This window comes from Syngnathus floridae, chromosome 3 (genome assembly GCF_059516105.1).
Source record: "Syngnathus floridae isolate MCC-2025c chromosome 3, RoL_Sflo_1.0, whole genome shotgun sequence".
In the NCBI taxonomy this organism is placed as follows: Eukaryota; Metazoa; Chordata; class Actinopteri; order Syngnathiformes; family Syngnathidae; genus Syngnathus; species Syngnathus floridae.
The window spans coordinates 14,200,786-14,219,124 of NC_142415.1; the positions used below are offsets into that span (position 1 = coordinate 14,200,786).

Below are 18,339 nucleotides of genomic sequence, written 5' to 3' on the forward strand. Positions count from 1 at the left end.
ATTGCAAGTTGTTCGTACTGCAAGTGTGTGATCTAATTTCACATATTAAACAATGTCTTAGAAGAGTGGTTCTCGACATTTTTCAGGTAGAAAATGACTTAAAACATACTACTGTGCCTCCATTGATTGTTTGATTAAAGTTTGGTTTCATTTGTATAGTGCAAAAATTAAGTGTCCTCCTTTGGGATCATGATAAAGATCTGTTCTTAAAAGTAATTCAATAACTCAATTTTAAATAGTTTAAGCGTTTGACAGTGCTGAACCATTCTGGTCTAGGGGAACATTTAGTGAAATAACATGTTCCTGAAAAAACTTAAATAATTTACTCTTTTTTCTTTTTTTTTAATCGATTTTTGCCTGTATGTTATTTTAAAATGGGGTGGCATGGTGAAGCACTAGTTAGCACGTCCATCTCGCAGTTCAGAGGTTGCGGGATAGATTCCATGTCCGGGACTCCCTGTGTGGAGTTTGCATGTTCTCCCCGTGCTTGCATGGGTTTTCTCCAGGTACTCTGGTTTCCTCACACGTCCCAAAAACATGCATGTTCGTATTTATGGAGTTTCCTTTAACAGTCTTTGTCAAGTGCAGTTATGAAATGAAAAAAAATGTAGAAACAAAACACTGAATTCATATACAGTATTTATTCATTTAGTTTCTAGATAAGATTTAATTTATCATTCAAAGTGTCTAGATAAGATTTTTATGTCTTGCTTCTGTAGGCCTTTTTTCACCATCAAGAAAAAAAAGAAGTGATTTCGTATTGCAATCATTCTCAGTCTTGGACTCACCTGTACAGATATTTCAAGCAATAATTACAGTAGCGAAACCATCCCCAGAACGGCATGAGGGGCGGGGGTGACGTCAGTGCCTCCCCAGTCATGAACCTCACCGCACGACACTGTTTTAGAAGAATATTGTGCCAAATTGCTGTTTGATGTGACAGGCCACCATCAAGGGCTCATATCTCAAATTTGTGCTTCAAAGTCAATGATAAAAAGAAAAAAATATTGTCTGAGCGGCGGCTCATAGCTCAAAATCTCATAAATCGAATCACTCCTAAGTCAAGATACCATTGATGTCATTTTAACTATAATTCAGTGTAGGTTTGGATTTTAGTGCAGAAAAATCATAATACAGGCTCCTGGTAATACATTTTAGGCATAGACTCTAGAAGGTTAAGATTAACAGTGGATTAAATAAAAACATGTAGGCTTGATAGGACAGTTCAATCCCTATGATAAACAGGAGGCACAGGCAACTTATGATCAGTTGCATCAAAAATCACAGTCTGAGAATTGATGTGAAGCTCCAGAAGACTCTACCGACGAAGACTTCCATGTTGTGAACTAGCAAGAGAAGAGAATACGTAAAGTGTAAAGAATGTGACTCCATTGTTTTATACAGTAACTGTGTTTAGTTTAGTTACCCCGGATAGGGAGGAGGTGGGGCATCGTGTTGTCCGCCTTTTGCGATAGCCTGCTCATAAGAGGGCAGTCCCGGGGGCTCGATTTCATCCATCGGGGCCGGGGGTGGTAGCACTGGCTGCAAAGACATTTCCTCTAGACGACGTATGACAGCGGCATTGCTCCTTGGACGAACCTGAACTGAGCTGTGGGGAGGACAGAAAACATTTTGCATAATGGCCAACAGGTCTGGTGCTTTCAAGTTATATAATAGTTATTGATGGTGTAAAAATGTTAAATTTAGGTTTTGAAGGTGTGTGCAGTCATGTTTGAAAACAAAAGATCAAGTGTTGACCCCACTTTTCCTCACCTCACGTGACTGAAGTCGTTCTTACATTTGCCTGGACAAAAATACCAGCCGAGTAGGCCCAACATGACAAAGATCACCCCGACGACAATCAGCGACACCAGGAGGGAAGTAATGTCAACCCTTGCGGCTACCTTCTCCTTCTCTGTGAATCATCACAAGACAAAGAGTGAACCTCATGGTGTGACGCTTTAAAACGACAAACCAGTTTTACACCATTGCAGTGTTTTGATGATGTAGACTTGTTGGCTGGATTAAAAAAAAAAAAAAAGTAAAACAAATGTCCCATAAGACAAATGTAAACAGATTGATGAGCATGTGACTTTCTTTTGGTCAGACAGGTTTTTAAAGAGCAGCAATTATGATGTGACTTGTAAGTGTAAACAGGCCTTAACTAAACTCTGGTTTTGTAAAGACAATAATTATCAGTTAATGTGTTCAACGTTGTGGTTGTGCTTTGGACTGTATTACGATCAGCAAAATAAAGTAACCATTTAAAATTATTGTAAAAAAAAAAATCTAATTGTGAACAAAACTGTGCTTTATTAACTTTTATCATAATCATAACTTTGGCTGTGTTTGAATGATTTTACAGACTGTAATTGCTGCCTTTCAGTCTTCATTCCTTGAATTTGTCAGTGATGGCCATTCCGTCCCTCTGACCCATTGTTTTGTACGGAGGGTGAGAAGTATTTAAAAAGGACAGCGTAAGCAACGATGGCAGTGTATTTTATCTGTCCCTGTAATCGTCCCCAACCGGGTTAGGGTTAGTACTGACTCACAGAAACACGCCCAGCCTGTCTTGCATTTGTAATCCACTAATATAGCCCAAATATGAAATATTACAATGTGGCAATTGTCTTGTGTGCATTGACGATGTTTGTGGCGGAGGGAGTGCCATGACTTTGCGTCAAGCAAAGAGGGGAAGGACATCTTCTCACCAAAAAGGTTTTCACATCGCCAGTCAGTCTAGTTGTGTTGGAAGCTAAATACTATCTTGGTTGACTCTTAAGGATGGAGGACGGACCAGCAAAATTTTGTGTCCATCTTTGATATTTATTCAATTTGTTAATATTGGTGTATTTAATGATGTGACCAGTAAGTGTACAATTTCATGATCATCATTTAATAATACTGAAATTATCTTACTTACCTGCAGTGTATCTCTTCCAAAAGTCATTCTGTAAAACATACAAATGTGTGTAAATCATCCCATTTTACCTCATAATTTGACATATTGCGTGACTTAACTGTAGCCGGGACATCTTCAAAGACCTCCCTTGCTTCTTCGTAATTGCAGTCCTCTTCATTACACTCCCTTTCCAAGTTTCCAGGGACAAAAATTTCAAAGTCGAACCGGTTGAACAGCAGATGACGACCCAGGAATGAATTTGCCTCCCCTTCATCCACAAACACTGACAGCCCAAACAGATTGCAATCACACTTCAAGTGTATGCAAAGCTGCCAGAAGTATTCACACAATGAACTTGTACTTCTGTCAAAGGAGACTTTTGGTGAAAGAAGTACTGAACCAACTTTGATTTGGAATTTAAAGTAAGAGTATAACCTATAAATGCACTGCCTTTAAGTACAAAATAATTATTTATTTAATTATATAAATAATTCCTTTGATTCCCATTTGATAATATAGCACAGTGTGTGGAGAAAATTTTTCTCTGCACAAAAAATACTGCACGTTTGTCTCTGAGTTGTGAGGTTAGGGTTTGAATCAGCATCTTTTAATAGAATATATATATATTTCAAGTTTACCAAGTTTTTTTTTCACTAATGTATCTATTGGTTCAATTCGACGAGAATTTTTGCTTTTTTGTGGGCCAGACCAGTTCTACCTCATAGCAGGCTTCCACTTTGTTGTTTGTAAGTTGTTGTATCACCATTCACCACAAGAGGGCAGAGATAGCTTGGCTGCGCTTGAACTTGGCTTATAAAACTGTCCAACGTAAATAAGCCTAATATATATATATATATATATATATATATTTATTTATTTATTTATTTATTTATTTATCTATTTTTTTCAGATTTCGAATGACATGCAAGACAAATATAGTACCCCAATAATATTCATTTTTTTGTTGGGGGTAAATTGTTGAGCAATTTTGTGCTTCCTTTAATAGTAACTTTTATACAAGAAAACTACGCTGAAGGGGGAAAATCACAGTATGTGGCTCTTTTGTTGTTTGGTTCAAACCCTTTGTTGTTGAATAGTGAATACATGCATTAAGAAATGTATTTGGGGAAAAAATAAGACCTTACATTTTGCATGGAACAGTGTGCACGTTTTTTTCCATACAGTTTTAAATTTTCTTTAGTTAGGAAATGTGTGGTTCTATGTGGCCCCTCCATCATTTAATTTGCCCACCCCAATTCCAAATGACTCAACGGTAAATCAATTACGGGTAATATATAAGGAGAAAAATGACTTACCTTCCTCTTGTGAACCGTCCTCTATTGAGCGTAACCTCCTGACGCAGGCGAGATCTGCACAGGTGAAGAATAGCAGGACGAAGACGAGAAGGTCAAGATGAACTAACATGGTCACGTGGGTACAGACACATTAATAGGCCGTAAATGGAAGTTTCAGCCAGAAAAAGTCCACTAAGTCCTCTTCTACCCAAACCGACAACAGGCGTTTAGATCACTGGGAGCTAACGTCGACACATAATGTATCGAAAGTATGGGAGCGGTACATGTCCTGACGTCTTCACCGATAAGACACTGGAAACGTCACCAACTATTTCCTAGGCAGTTTTTGCGTATCAACCTAGGCTGGTGTAACTAAAAACGGCAATTTGTCAAAGGCGTGTTTCCTCGAAGGCACGCGTCTCTTCCAATATGTTTTAAAGGTTAGTTGTTTACTCCGTAGTCAAAACAGCTCCGCTCTTCCGAAAACTACCTGCGCAGGCTCGACCAATCGATCAGTTTACCTGGATGACAGGATGAGTGATACGTACGCAAACAGACGCTAGGTGGCAGCAGAGGCAAGACTCCACATTTGATTTTATGTACTATATTGTAGGTAGAATTAGGGGGAAAATATTAATTGAATCCAAAAACGTTTGCTATTATCCCGACCTTTCAATGGAACTCTCTTAAAAAAAATGTACCTTTCTGTGTTTTTTCATGTGTGAATCTAACAATACTTGAAGTGAACAATTCAAAATGTGTATTGGCCCAACTCAGGCGGCTTCATATTTGAAGTCATTGTTTTAGTGTTCTGAAGCTCCTCATTTGAGTAACAAGATTGAAAGTAACAAGAGGGAATATACCCTAGAAAGTCTTTATGGGACATCCAGTCCAACCCAGCGGCACCTGGAAAGCGGACTTAAAACCGATGATGATAATGATGGACAGAGGGTCGGCAACAAATGCTGTATTTCACATGCAATCTAGTTTAAAGTAATATTTTAAAGTATTTTTAATTACATATGCAGTCAGATAAAGGGTCTCTTTTTAATGACCCTTTAAACGCCAGGTTTTGCCTAAGCGTTTGAACTGCATCAATCTGTTTGACGCTTTTACAATGCAGGAGCTACCTAATGGGTAGGCATAAATGACATCTGTAATACAATGCTATCTTTGAGATCTATACGGTTCTTTTAAAGGCACTCAACCTCTCGCGGGAGACTGGCTAGGGACCATATTGCTGTGCACAGGCCTTGTATGGGGAAAACGTTCTAGCATGGCCTTAAACAGCATTATTTTTTGAGGGGAGAAGGGACATCTGTATTTTTTAAAGTTTTTGTGGATGGAGAAAAGTGGTCAGCAAATTTGGTGGTCAAATAAACACAAAACCTACAGAAAGAAGAACCTACAAAGTGGGATGGATGATTTGAATTTCAAAACATGTTCAACTATAAACAGATTTTGTACTTACTGAGTAAATTTATGACTCAATTAGGACAAGATCATCATTATTACAGTAGACAAAAGGTTTTGTGACTTTTTTTGCTGCTCCATAAGCTTTTTGTAATGTAAAATACTGTATATGCTGTGGCTCAGTAAAGGTTGGGAAACTAAACTTCAGAATACTCTTAAAATTAGTCAGTCTATATAACTCATGTGTAATTTAGTCTCATGCCCTGCTTTACCCCCTGATGTCTGGATTTTGGCCTGTTTTACTGTTTCTTCTCCACATTAGTGCCTAAAGATTCCCAAAGTGACCCCAAAGTGAAGTGTGTTAAAAGGAAAAGGCAGACAAATTCTCCATTATATCTTGTGTTGACTCTAATGCTTCTTGGCTGGACCTCTGTGTAAAATAGGTTGATGTTTCACACAGGCTGTCCCTGAGATTCTAGGCCTTGTGTCCAGTGTTTATGTAAAGCAGATATGATGTAATAGAATTTTATCTGTCTGACTACTGCACAGTGCTAATTGAAGGGACAATGAGAACTTCTCTCTTGTACTTGGCGAGGTATCTGGATTCTGTCGAGTCTCAGGATTTATCCAGAGGAATGTTGACACGGAGAAAAGGGCAGAAGAAAATGATGAATTCCAGACTTTATCTGCCGTGTGATGTCGAACCGTATCTGTCACTTACTACAATATTGTAACCCAAGTGAGAAATATCGTCTCTCGCTGAGCTATGCATTGAGTTCCTCAGAAGCTCACGCACAGTGAGGCCGCTGTTTGCGCCTGTTCATTACTGATGTAGTGCTTCACAATTCAACAATGCAGAAGCACCACTATCTGACTTAGATAACAATAAGGTCATAGCGCTTACGGCAGATAAAATGACCCTAGTATTTACATCTGGGACTTCTCACATGAAGAAACGCTGAATGAGACAAATTAGAGGCAGGGGAGAGGGAGCAGTAGCCAGACTAAAAAAAAAAAAAAGACAATATTCTAGCCAAGATACAAAGCTTTACAAACATTCCGTTAACTTGATCACGTGACTCTTTCTTTGCACTGCTCCAGCTTTTTGTGATGGTGAGCGCATGACAATTTGTTGCCCCCGAAAAAGGTTGGAGATGCACCTTTCGGTGGACAACTGGACTGAGTGGTGAGCTTCTGCAGACAGACATCTAGACTGGCAGGATAGGAAAAGGGTGCTTGCTTAATCTGAGTCATGTCTCAAAAGACTTGTCCCGATTACTATTTTGCTGATGATAAAATGAAATGCTTAGGGAGGGCTGGAAATTTGGAAGTTAGCTTGCACCAGTCAAGTAGCCTGCTCTGCACTTGTTAGTTATGCTTATTCAAGCACATTCTCTGATCGCAAAGCACCTCAAAAAGTTATTTCCCCTAAACACAAACTCTTCAGCAATAAAAACCTTTTTGGAGGATTACACTCGTCAAATAACTTTAAGAAGAAAAAAGTTTTAATCACACTATTCAAGTTCATATTTTTGCACTGATTCTAACCTTGTTTTTTCCCTAGTGCATCGGGTCTTCATAACAATAAAAACTATGTGATCTACTAATATATTTGGTAATATTTATGAATTAATGCTGAGGTTCAGCAACAGGTGGAGTGACATGTAGCACTTTAGGAACATTTGATTTTTGATTATACATCCTTAATGCTTCAGACCAGACTCAGAGGATATACGTATTTGTTGCAAGATAAAAATTAAACACAGTGAATCAAGCTAACCACATTGCCTAACAACATTATGAATCATCCCCCACAGCTCCCAAGTGTTGCTAACACCGGGATACGCAACGCCGATCCGAGCACGACGGGTTCATCACATTTCGCATTAGCGCCGACACCTCTCGCGTGGTTCCCCGACAAGTGACCTCATCATTACAGCCAATTTCTCAACTTAAGTCACAGCTCATCTAATACTGGCATGTTGTCCTTTAACTGAAACCAGATGTCGAAAGATGCTTGAGGAAAAACCCCTCAAGAAAGAGTCACACTTTAAGGGACAAAGATGATGCCCATTTGAAAACAAAATTATTAAAACAGCTACATTAAAAATGAACCTGCACAATATCAACAGTAAAAAAAGACAAGTGCATTGAGCTCCACTGTTCTTTTATTGGATGGGTATAAAAGTTGAGAGAGCGGTTGTAAAAGAAGGAATCCAAGGGTCAGGCAGTTGACGGATGGGCTGAAGGTAGAATCTAGGCAGAAGGTGACAGAGTTTGCAGGCTGGTCTTGACAGTCGCAAGGTTGGCTTTCCAGGAGCTGAGGCTGTCGAACAGCTGCTGCCACTGCTGCTTGCCGAAGGTACGGTGTGTGCTGTGGCTGATGGGGAGGATGACAGAAAACATTTGAAGTCATATTCTATACACACGAGTGATATGCCTGCAATCCTTAAATTTATGTCTTATTAAGTATTTTTCACACAAATATTTTCTGTATACTACTTCGCTAAGGAAGACGCGTTGTGACTTGCATAGAAATTACGTTGCCACCGTAAAAATGAAACTCTGTCAAAGGCCAAGTGGTCCACGATAAACCAAAAGATAATTACCTGACAACAACTTTTTGCTGTGTCTGGTCTATTTTGCAGCAGATCATCTTTGTCCGAACAGCTATAAGATGGAAACAAAAAAACGCATGAAAATTGTGACTAAAAGTCATCACTGTCACACTTCAGTGACACCTTAACAGAAAACGCCCAAATATGAAGGAAGTTAAAAAAAATGTATTCAATATCTTGTTATGCGACACATTCTAGTGAAATTGAACTTCCTTTACCATCAATGACAAAAGCTTCGACATCATCTGCCCCAATCAAAAGCTCCTGTTGCATGGTGTCAAAGGAGATCTCCTTGAATTCCACCGCCATGCCCATGAACGTGAGCAGACGCATCTTGGCCATGTTTTGCTCGTGGGACAGACCTGTGGGGAGCGACACAAGGGAATCATTAAGCTGTTGCAGGCCATTACTTTTCCACTTAGGGACTTTCCCAGTGTAAATTGAAGAGCAACAGAATTAGGGATTCTACTCATCAACAACAGGACTACACAATATCCGGGTAGTCCATCCAATACGTGCATTTCCAACTGATCCTTCAGTAGTGAGGGACGACCACTGCTGACACAGACATTCCTCGTCTATGTCAACTAGGGGGACTATGCTGGCTCAATATTTACCAAGCAGAAGGCTGTGATATAATGCAGAAGACAGTAAAGGAATATTAACATGACAAGTCTCTGTCCGCAATATTTGTTTCAAAATTTTGTTTACAAACTGATTTGTGATGTGGCGTTGTCCATTCTTTGTAATATGACCCGTATAATTAGTACAGCATGTGTGAGCGTGCGTAAGAACGTAACAATGTGGCGGATGTACTTACCGAGAGAGTCAATGAAGTCTTTGTTATTCTGGTAAAATTTGACGTAGGCCGCGAGCTTTGCACTAACAAATATAGTCAACAGCTGTAAAACATGGAGGAAAAAAGCGCTTGTTCAATGGAGCAAAACACAAGTCAAAATTAGTTTTTGTCTCAAGACTTCACAAAGCAATAGTCACATTTTAAAGATCGCATAAAGTGTCTAAATAAAGTATTTCACATCAACACTCACGTCGTGGATGAGCTCCCCCTCCAAAAAGCGCACTGGCTTGAGAGTGAGTAGATGATCAAACAAGAAGGTGTTGGGGTCTTTTAGAGCACGAACTATGCATCTAAAGAGCACATAGGGAGATCAATGTTGAGAATGGGAAGCAAATATGAATTGGACCCACTAGGGGGGATGCGCTACAAGTTTACCTGTGAGCATCAACGCGTGCTTGAGACGCATTGTCCTCTGTGTAACTTCCCAGCAATTCCACCATCACTTTGGCTGCAGCCTCACTGCCAAATCAAAGAAATTTATTTTAAACTGACACCCGTCAGACAGTCTTTAACTTAATGGCAGTTTTTTTAATAGCTAAATATGTAGTTTACCTTTTTTTGCAGTCCACCAGTGCTTCATACACCAGCCTCAAAAGAGTGTGCTTCTTCTCTGTATTCAGGTTCCAGTCTACAATCCACTTGGCCACCTAATCGACAGTTGGAAGAAAATATAAACAAGATGGCAAGGAGATCAACAAGGCGGAGTGAGCGTACCTGATCAAGGTCAGTGGGGATGAAAGCGATGGCGTTGCAGGCGGCTGCCACTTTGATGAGGCTGCATAAGACTGTGTACCTGACTGGTGCATTCTCATCCATGCCATGGAACAGGTTACTCAGCCTGGACCACAAAAAGCATTTTAAATCTTCGTGACATTAGTTCTATGCATCCCACTGGAGAAGACAATGCATTCAGAATGCTATATAATCTCAAACAGTGTCTCTTTGCTGGTCTTCCACTAACACTTTCAAGTCCATCAATACAAATTAGATTTTGCGCTTCACGTATACTCCCTAAAGTTTTATGGCGTGATTTCAGTAAGCAAATATTCCAGAAAAAGACTCACAACTGCATTCTGAGGGAAGGTCTCTCTCCTTCATGGAACTTGACCAATTTCTCACACAGACTCTCGATGAGAGCTTCTTGCTTCTCTGTGTCCAAGATCAACAGCAGCGATACGATGCTGTTCATCACACTTTCCACATCTGTGGTGGAATACAGAGAGATTGTATTTTTATACAACCATACATGTTACTTGCTGTATATTGAGGGAAAGGTGGCTTGGACTACTGCTTACCTTTATCATCATCTTTGAGACAAACATCACAGGCCTCAATGATCTGAGCCAGGTCTACGTGAAGTCCACCTTCAGAGTTCTCCTCGGAGATTTCAGCTCCTTTAGACTTGAGGAAAGCTCTCAACTCGGACGCCTTTAAATTAATACACAAATGTGCAAAGAATGAAGATTGATATTTTGTTTCAATTACATGGCTTGTTCATAAGTGGCGCATGAAATCGAGTCGTAACTTCTGCTGGAAAACATCTGTCACGTCGTTTATTTGTTTTGTCTCGTTGACATAATTATCTCATCCAACATCGTTGACATGTGTGACAGAGCGTGACAAAACCCAAAAAGGACACGTACCGAAGCTTGTATTAAAACTTATTCCGGCAGAGTGATGATGATCCACCAATTCTCAATCGGGACTATAAACAGTATGTGCATCTTTATTATGCCCTACGATAATCTTATACCAAGCCGCTCATACCGATTTACCGGGTTAGCTTAGCTTGTTTGCTACCCTTTGCAGCTCAATAGCAATAATCGACGAGACCAGCAGCAAAGACGATAATTAATCAACGAGTGGGAGCATAAAGCAATACCTGGTCGTCTTCCGTTATATCGATGAATGCCGGGACGCTCATTTTTGTTGTTTGTGTGCGCCTCAGCAACGAAATCCACGCTCCCACCAGGGTAGCCCAACCGGAAAAGAAAAAGGACTATGCCGGTGAGGTTGTTTACTTCCGGGTCGTTTTCTTAAAGCTACAGTGTTCCAAAAGAGTCACGCACGAGCGTTCCCTTTGAGCCTTGGCGTTTCACAAGCATTTTAAATTATGTCCCGCTTTTATTACAGCGAATTGTTTCCACTTAATTTCATCCTTGCAAATTTATGGCTAAATCCCTGCATAGCTCTGCTGGATAGCTTCAGCTAATGTAGTTTTAGCCTCAAAGGTCAGCCAACCTCTTAAATTTGATGTCACCCAGACTTCCATACTGCATCCCTATCTTTCATTCTCTTCTCTCCAGATATGCATCTAGTCTCTCTGGGAGATTAACCCTGGACGACTTGGATGAGAGTTACTGAGGTGAAACTGATCCCTGAAAGAGGTTATCTGATGGAGCTGAGGCCCATCTGCGTGGACCACCATCGCAGGCCTGTCCAACCCGGAAACACCATGAGTGTCAGAGGGCAAACACCCTCCACCGTAGCCTCGCTGACCTGTGGGCGCACGTGCTCTGCCTCTATGCCAAGCCCGATCCTGTGTATTGTTACAATGGCAGGTCACAGGGTGATGGAAGTGAGTGGGGTGAAAAGGGTAAGTAGCGCAAGAGTTCAGCCTAAAAACTATGGCGTCGTGTTACAAACATGTGAAAGGTGCTGCCCAGACTTTAGTCCCAAAGTGACGATGCAGAAGTTGTTTTCACATGCATCGCTCACAGCTCATTTGTCACTGAAATTAGAATATTTTTAGGACTCACTGGCTACTGAGGTACTTCATGTGAAGTCATCATTCCCTGAAAGACGTCTTGCCACATATTTCTCGTTGTGCTTACAGTTAGGGAACTGAACTCACTGCAGTTAGTCTAAAAAAAAAAGAGGGGAAATGGCTGATGGAGGATTTCACCATCATGCTCGCACGATGCGTCATCTTGGTGGGAAGGCAAGTGCCTGGTACCGAATCCCACCCTCACTCTCTGTTGCCCTTGTGCGCTGTCACAGCAAATTATTTATAGATACTTCTCCACAAGTGTTCTCGTATACCTCTGCACCTTTCATTATCTGAATAACAACTTGTCATGTGCCTGGCATATTTCAAATCCTGAATATGTTTTTTTTATGACTTTGAAGCTCCAGGTGCATATGAGACTTGTTTTGTCTTCAAAATTCTATTGCTATTATCTTGACGATGTAATGATCATAACATTTTAGTCAATACGTTGAAAAAAAAAAAAACGACTTTTGTGTTTTCAGTATGTGCGATGGAACCTTTTACGGTTAGATTTCTCTGCATTACAACAGTTTTTCCTGTTTCAATTAGAAAAAAATGGTTCAAAGGTCAAACTGTCACCCTCCAAAACCATTGTTAACCATACAGATTGTTTTTAAGTTATATTCTAACATTTTTAATATGCACAGAAATGAAAAGTAAGTTCATTGTTTGTGAAAGATAACAACTCTCACTGTACTATCTATAGTATAACATTCCTGCCTTAAAAAAAACCTGCTACTCATAACGACTCATAATTTATGGAGCATAGTGTTGTCTTCTTTGCATTCTTCCTACTACTAGTTCATTCATTCATGTGAAATACACTCGTGTTGTTACCGCTGTCATTTTCATAATTAGTTATGTTTACGTGGCTATACATTTCCATTGGAAAATAAATTGGAATGCAAAAGAAGCACAACAGAAACAGGGACTACTGCAGTTTTCCCGATAGACTGTAAACGTTTACTTTTACCTTGATAAAACCTGGCTAGTGCAGTCCTCAGAGGACTAGTTGACAATTACAGCAGGCCCACGTTTTCAGTAATTTATGTGTGGGGAAATTTTTAGGTACCATTCAGTGGAAGAGTATTTGTCATTTGGCCTGTCACGCATTCTGTTTAATGACGTCAGGTTTCCATTTGATCGTAAAATAGTGATTGTGAAACACCACATTGCCAAAGATTCAGCTTTGTGCAGGAACAATATAATAAAATGAATCCAATTTCCAGGATGTCTCTCATAGAGATGAAACAATATACTAGACATTTTATATCTCGAATATTGTAACCATTTACACTTTTAGCACAGTGGGAATTATAAAGAGTAACAACCAAATGTATGTTTTGTGTTGCAAGACCCCAAGAAATGTGGGCGATTCTTCTATTTTATTTTGACTATTGTGTCAAGGAACTATGTTCAAATAAGTTGAGGAGCTTCATGGAGTGCTTTGGTGCACACACCTCATCCCTGGTACCATGGTTCCATTTTCTATAATATAAAATAATTTAATTTCAAACATCATAATTTGTAATAGTAATAAAAACCACATCAGAGCGACGTGAAGCTCACCGAAGCATGGCAGTGACAGGGGGACGCTAGGGGCTGCTGTAACTCCCCTGGACTAACAATAGCACCCCTGTAGCGATGATTCTTTTTATGTTTCTGGCACAACGCCCACTCTGCCTCCTACAAGATAAATGACCATGTATTAGGAGTCGGTTGAGCCCAGGTGCAGCCTCTCTTGCTGTCTGCCGGCCAAGCGGTGAGTATCCATGTAAAGCAGCCTGATGGTCATCGTCCAACATGGCCGCCTACCTTCCACCCACTAATTGTCTGGTTCCCACAGTTCGGCCTGCCTTCACTGCCTCTGAAAAATCCCCCTCACTCGGGCTCATCTATCAGTCAGTGACCTTGTCAGGATGCATTGCATGACTTGCTTCGTGCTTCCCAAGGTGAGGTCGATTGCTTGTTAATTACTTATAAGCTGAGTCCGCCGGCCGCCTTCCACCCATGCAAACCGTTGCACAAAACCAACAAATAAATACTGTCCAAGATGCCTTTATTGCATTGGACTAATTTATGGGACCTCCAAGCAGTATAATTATGTTTTCAAGCTTCATATTTAAGCCAAAAGAAATTCCCTTTATAGCTTGTGAATGTTATAAAACGATGTTCCCTCTTAATTATTTGATCATCATCATTATTATCAAGCCCAAATTCATTACCAAAGACCCAAATGAACATAACAGACATTAATTTATTGCAACAAAGGCACACTTTGTTTGTTTGGTTATCAATAAAAATAAATTACAGAATTTTATCATGCCTATTGACAATTTTGGGAACAGCTGGTAATTTTTACTAATAAGCATGAGTTATTTTGTTGTACTTATTATTTACAGTACTTTTTTCTTGTCCTTGACACGCACTAAAATGGAAATGTGGCACCAATTATGATCAAATAAGTCAGAGCTTATCTCTATTAACTGAAGCTTGTAAACATGCTACGCCAATGAGTCCAAATCCAAAAATTTAATAAAAAGAAAACATTTATTATACATTGGGGAGCGACCTCCCAGGATGACTACAATCTGTTCACAGATGTGTCCACATTTAGCTATTTCTCTTTTAGGAAATCATGGAAACAAAAGATTATCTGAAGTATTGAATTGTTTTCATACTGTTGCATCAGGGGGGGAAAAAAAACTCAAACTTGTGTCACATTCTGATTGTGTTCCATTTTAGTCAATCCACTGGTTGAAGGCAAGCTCTGTTTAAATTTTTGCAGCTACTGCAGCTCTTTAAAACTAGCCACATTGTTCCTATTTTCCATCTCTGGCTTATCTTGAACCTACGACCTAATAATGTATCACCTATCTATATTATTTATTCTTCTTATAGATTAGAAGTCCTTGTGATTAATTACCTGTTCCACCTCGCCTTATTCAGTCAAGCAGAGTTATGATCAGAATCACCCACAACGCACTCCAATTGTCAATTAACGTCAGGCATTCAGCTCGAATTTTATGACTCCACTACAAAAATTAGTACCAAAAAAAAAAAAAACTTGCGGCAGTCGTGCCATATCACTTAGCTTCATATCACTGACAGCACCACGGCGATCAATCATGGCAACTTCGAGGTCGTTCATCCTCTCGTGTGGAATGTGTGTTCATGGGGCTGCAAAAAAAAAAAAAAAGGGAGTCATTGCAGTAGGGCTGCGGCTCTCTCTGTGATGGAGTGACCTCTTGTCATCAAACCGTGTTTATATTACACTCACAGGCTTGTACAAGTGTTAAGATGACACATTTAAACAACAGTTAGCATCCATTTCATCGGGCTTGAGACGAAAGATGCCAAGAGTCTGTAATACTAATTAGTGGCATGTTACTTACATGACCTTTCACTTTTTAGATAACAATACAGGCTATCTCATCCGAGTTGATGATTTAGAGCAGAGGTTCCTAATAGGTGGATTCTGCTCAGGCTCCAGGATCATTTGCCTATATGTATGGACCCAGAATGTCATTACAATGGTAAATGTAGAAAATGCACCGTGCACTCCTCCCTTGTGATGCCAATCAAATCCACAATTGAGATTAGTAGCTAGAGCGAGTAGGTGTGTTTAAAGTCCCAAAGACAAAAGTCCTGAAAAAAGTGATTTTAAGCTTTTTAACTGTTAGTGCTCCTTCAGATTGTTTGCATTTGAACTCTATTTGCAAATATAAGTATACAATTTATATAAGCATAGAACAATAAAACTATGTCGCTGGCAATAACAAACCGACTAAATTACAATGCATGCCAGGCCTGATGTGAATACCGTGCCTGAAATTCTCAATTCTATGCAATTGCATGCTTCTCCCCGTCATTGCAATCATACGCGAGTCATCACATCCGCCTTTTTTCTGTCTAGTCCCTACAATGAGGCTTGTGGTGGATGACAGCATGTGTAAGCAGTAACCGCTGGAGATATGTGCAATGTTTTTTTGTTGACTGCTGACGCCCTGCTGGCCGCAGCTGCTGCTGGGCGTGACAACACGGAAGAGGCCGCAGTTTACTGTAAAGCGCTGATAACGGACTGGCCTTGAAGGTGACGCACACGCACCTGCTTGTATGAGACATGGATTATCCAGCACATTTCTCCAAGTGTCTAACTATGTAAACCTTCTACATTTAATCAAATATAAAGATAACATATGGTCAGCAATCATGTATTGTTATTGCTCTGTGACACTTGTAGATTACAACTGTTTAATTCATTTCAATTGTAATTTTGCTGTGGCGAAGAACTGTATTGCATTTTAATGAGAGCACTTTCTAGTATTTTTATTCCTTTTTTGTTATGTTAAAGGAATATGATATTAAAAACACTTTTCAGTCTGATGTAGTACAGTTCCACACTGCTGCATATTAATCCCAACATTGTGTCTTTCAAAGGGCCAATTTTAGTATAAATATTTGACCAGAACCAAAAAGCTAAATCATGCACTGAAATATTATTAATGCGTTTAGTTTACATAAACTAGAGGGAGTTTAGTGATGGAGGGTGAAGGTGAAGAGAAACAAGCAGCTGAAGATTGCGTGTTAAACATCAGTGGACAAATGTTGTGTCTGACACATATAGTGTGGAGATACTCACTCTCCCACAGATTGTTCTTTTCTTCTTCTTATCACAGCTTCTGATATGGGACTCTTTGAAGACGTCTCACTGTTGATAGAAGGGGAAATTAAAAAAAAAATGCATAGCCATTGCCTGTTCATTAAAGGAAAATAAGGACGGACAACTATCCTGTTTGATAAAACTTCTTGAATGACTTCCAGTCCTTAATATAAATTGAATTTTCCCAGATGGGGTTTGATGAACTGGTGTTTCTTTGAATTTAAGTCATAATACATTGGGCTTTGGAGAGAGTTTAGAGTTTTATGTAAACATTAGACATTAACATCAGACATATAAGTAGAATTTGTCTGACAAAATGAAGTTAGTAATTCCCAATACGTTTGGTAGAATATTGGGATTCAACTTTCTAGAAGACGTACGTGTCTCGTTACATCTGGCCTAAATGACACAGCGTTTCAGAAAAAGAGCATTATACCATCAATCAAACATGCTGGTGGTAGTGGGATGGTCTGGGGTTACTTTGCGACTTAAGGACCTGGGTAACTTTATAGTCATGAATTCTGCTATTTAAAAAAAAAAATCCTGAGGAAGAATTGGCCAGGAGTGCATCACAAAAACATAAGAACGCGGCAAACAGTTTTTTTATACCACTGTTTGTGACTCACTGGTAAAAAGCTCTTTTGTTTAGTGTGTTATCTGCACATTTATGAGCAAAACAACACCTGCAGATTTGCCTGCAGAACTGCATCTATTTTAATTCTGATGACCAGTGTTGACAGTCATATTAAACCACAAATGTTTTTCAAGCACAGCCTGTCTTTCAATGCACGCGAACAGATTTGTGTTCAACTACAAAAAAAGTAATGTCTTTTTCACGTGTCCCGCTAGGTCACATATTGTCGTATAGTTTATCATCATGTGGCTTTTTGGATGAGACAAAGCCTTCTCCGATTCCCTCTTGGCGCTGGAGAAAGTTTGGCTCTTGTGTGTTTCTTGTTAAGGGTCACGGCTAGTAGTGACCGTTTGCCTTCCTCTCCGTTCTGATGTTGTTTTAAACCCAGAGTTAACCACATAGTGATCTGAAGAAGAATGGGCGTATTTGGGGACCGCCATCCGTCATTTGGGCTGAAGGGCTTGTTTTCTCTCGGAGCGGTCACCTCTGATGAATCTTTGCTAAATACTCCGCTGGGGAAGGCATGGCTAGCGTTTGCCTTGGCTTACCAGCAAATATTTCGGCCAGATTTCCTCCGTTGTGCCACAACCTTTTGCTCTCATTGCATATTATTTATGGTCTTTGTTTGTTTATCATGGGCGGACCCCGGAAGTTTTAGCAATTGTTGAGGGAGAAATCATTTTTCTCTGCTTCCATATTTAAGTCAGCTTTGCGGACATCCTCTGAATGTTTGGGTCTTCTTCTGGGATATGACTTAGCCTCTGTAGTAATTCTCATAGTAAGCCAGAGAGGATTTTATTGTGGCTAGAATAAAAAAAAACTAAACTAAACTCAGCAATTAACTTTTGTGAAAATGGACTGTACATAAAGTGTACTTTTATTTTTATACTTAAGCATAAAGTTCTTGCTCTATCAATGATGGATCGATGGATAAATTATAAATGTTCATACCCCCAACCCAAAATCAAATCACTCATCACTTATGGTGAGGTCACCGGAATTCTTGATGAATATTCCAGATGGCGATGATGGGAAGTGGCTGACATTCATTATCCACTATCTTAAATTCACACTCCACACTTGATGCTATCGAGTGTTGGTAGGTTAGCAGAGTAAAGTTGCAGGCAAGAATTTCTTCAAAATCTATCATGTCGTGGTGTTAATGGTGGAGGTAGCGTATCCTCT

General features: G+C 39.8%; 2 protein-coding genes and 1 long non-coding RNA gene across 3 annotated transcripts; 1 reads left to right on the forward strand and 2 right to left on the reverse strand.

Annotated features, from left to right (window-relative positions):
- Positions 1–621: 621 nt before the first annotated feature.
- prrg4 (proline rich Gla (G-carboxyglutamic acid) 4 (transmembrane)) lies at positions 622–4,710 on the reverse strand. Its single transcript, XM_088372183.1, has 6 exons — positions 4,219–4,710; positions 3,022–3,185; positions 2,924–2,951; positions 1,774–1,915; positions 1,427–1,609; positions 622–1,346 (listed from the first exon to the last, which is right to left on the reverse strand). Exons 1-6 carry the CDS (start codon positions 4,325–4,327, stop codon positions 1,319–1,321), a joined length of 654 nt encoding a protein of 217 aa, XP_088228309.1. The 5' UTR covers positions 4,328–4,710; the 3' UTR covers positions 622–1,318.
- A 3,050-nt stretch (positions 4,711–7,760) lies between these two features.
- Positions 7,761–11,127, reverse strand: eif3m (eukaryotic translation initiation factor 3, subunit M). The gene is made up of 11 exons (XM_088372182.1): positions 10,970–11,127; positions 10,383–10,515; positions 10,152–10,290; positions 9,802–9,925; positions 9,640–9,734; positions 9,463–9,546; positions 9,278–9,377; positions 9,049–9,130; positions 8,447–8,590; positions 8,220–8,280; positions 7,761–7,990 (listed from the first exon to the last, which is right to left on the reverse strand). Exons 1-11 carry the CDS (start codon positions 11,009–11,011, stop codon positions 7,867–7,869), a joined length of 1,128 nt encoding a protein of 375 aa, XP_088228308.1. The 5' UTR covers positions 11,012–11,127; the 3' UTR covers positions 7,761–7,866.
- Positions 11,075–14,081, forward strand: LOC148400694 (uncharacterized). The gene is made up of 3 exons (XR_015857772.1): positions 11,075–11,318; positions 11,394–13,619; positions 13,704–14,081. It is a non-coding gene; the product is annotated as an uncharacterized LOC148400694 (long non-coding RNA).
- Positions 14,082–18,339: the final 4,258 nt, after the last annotated feature.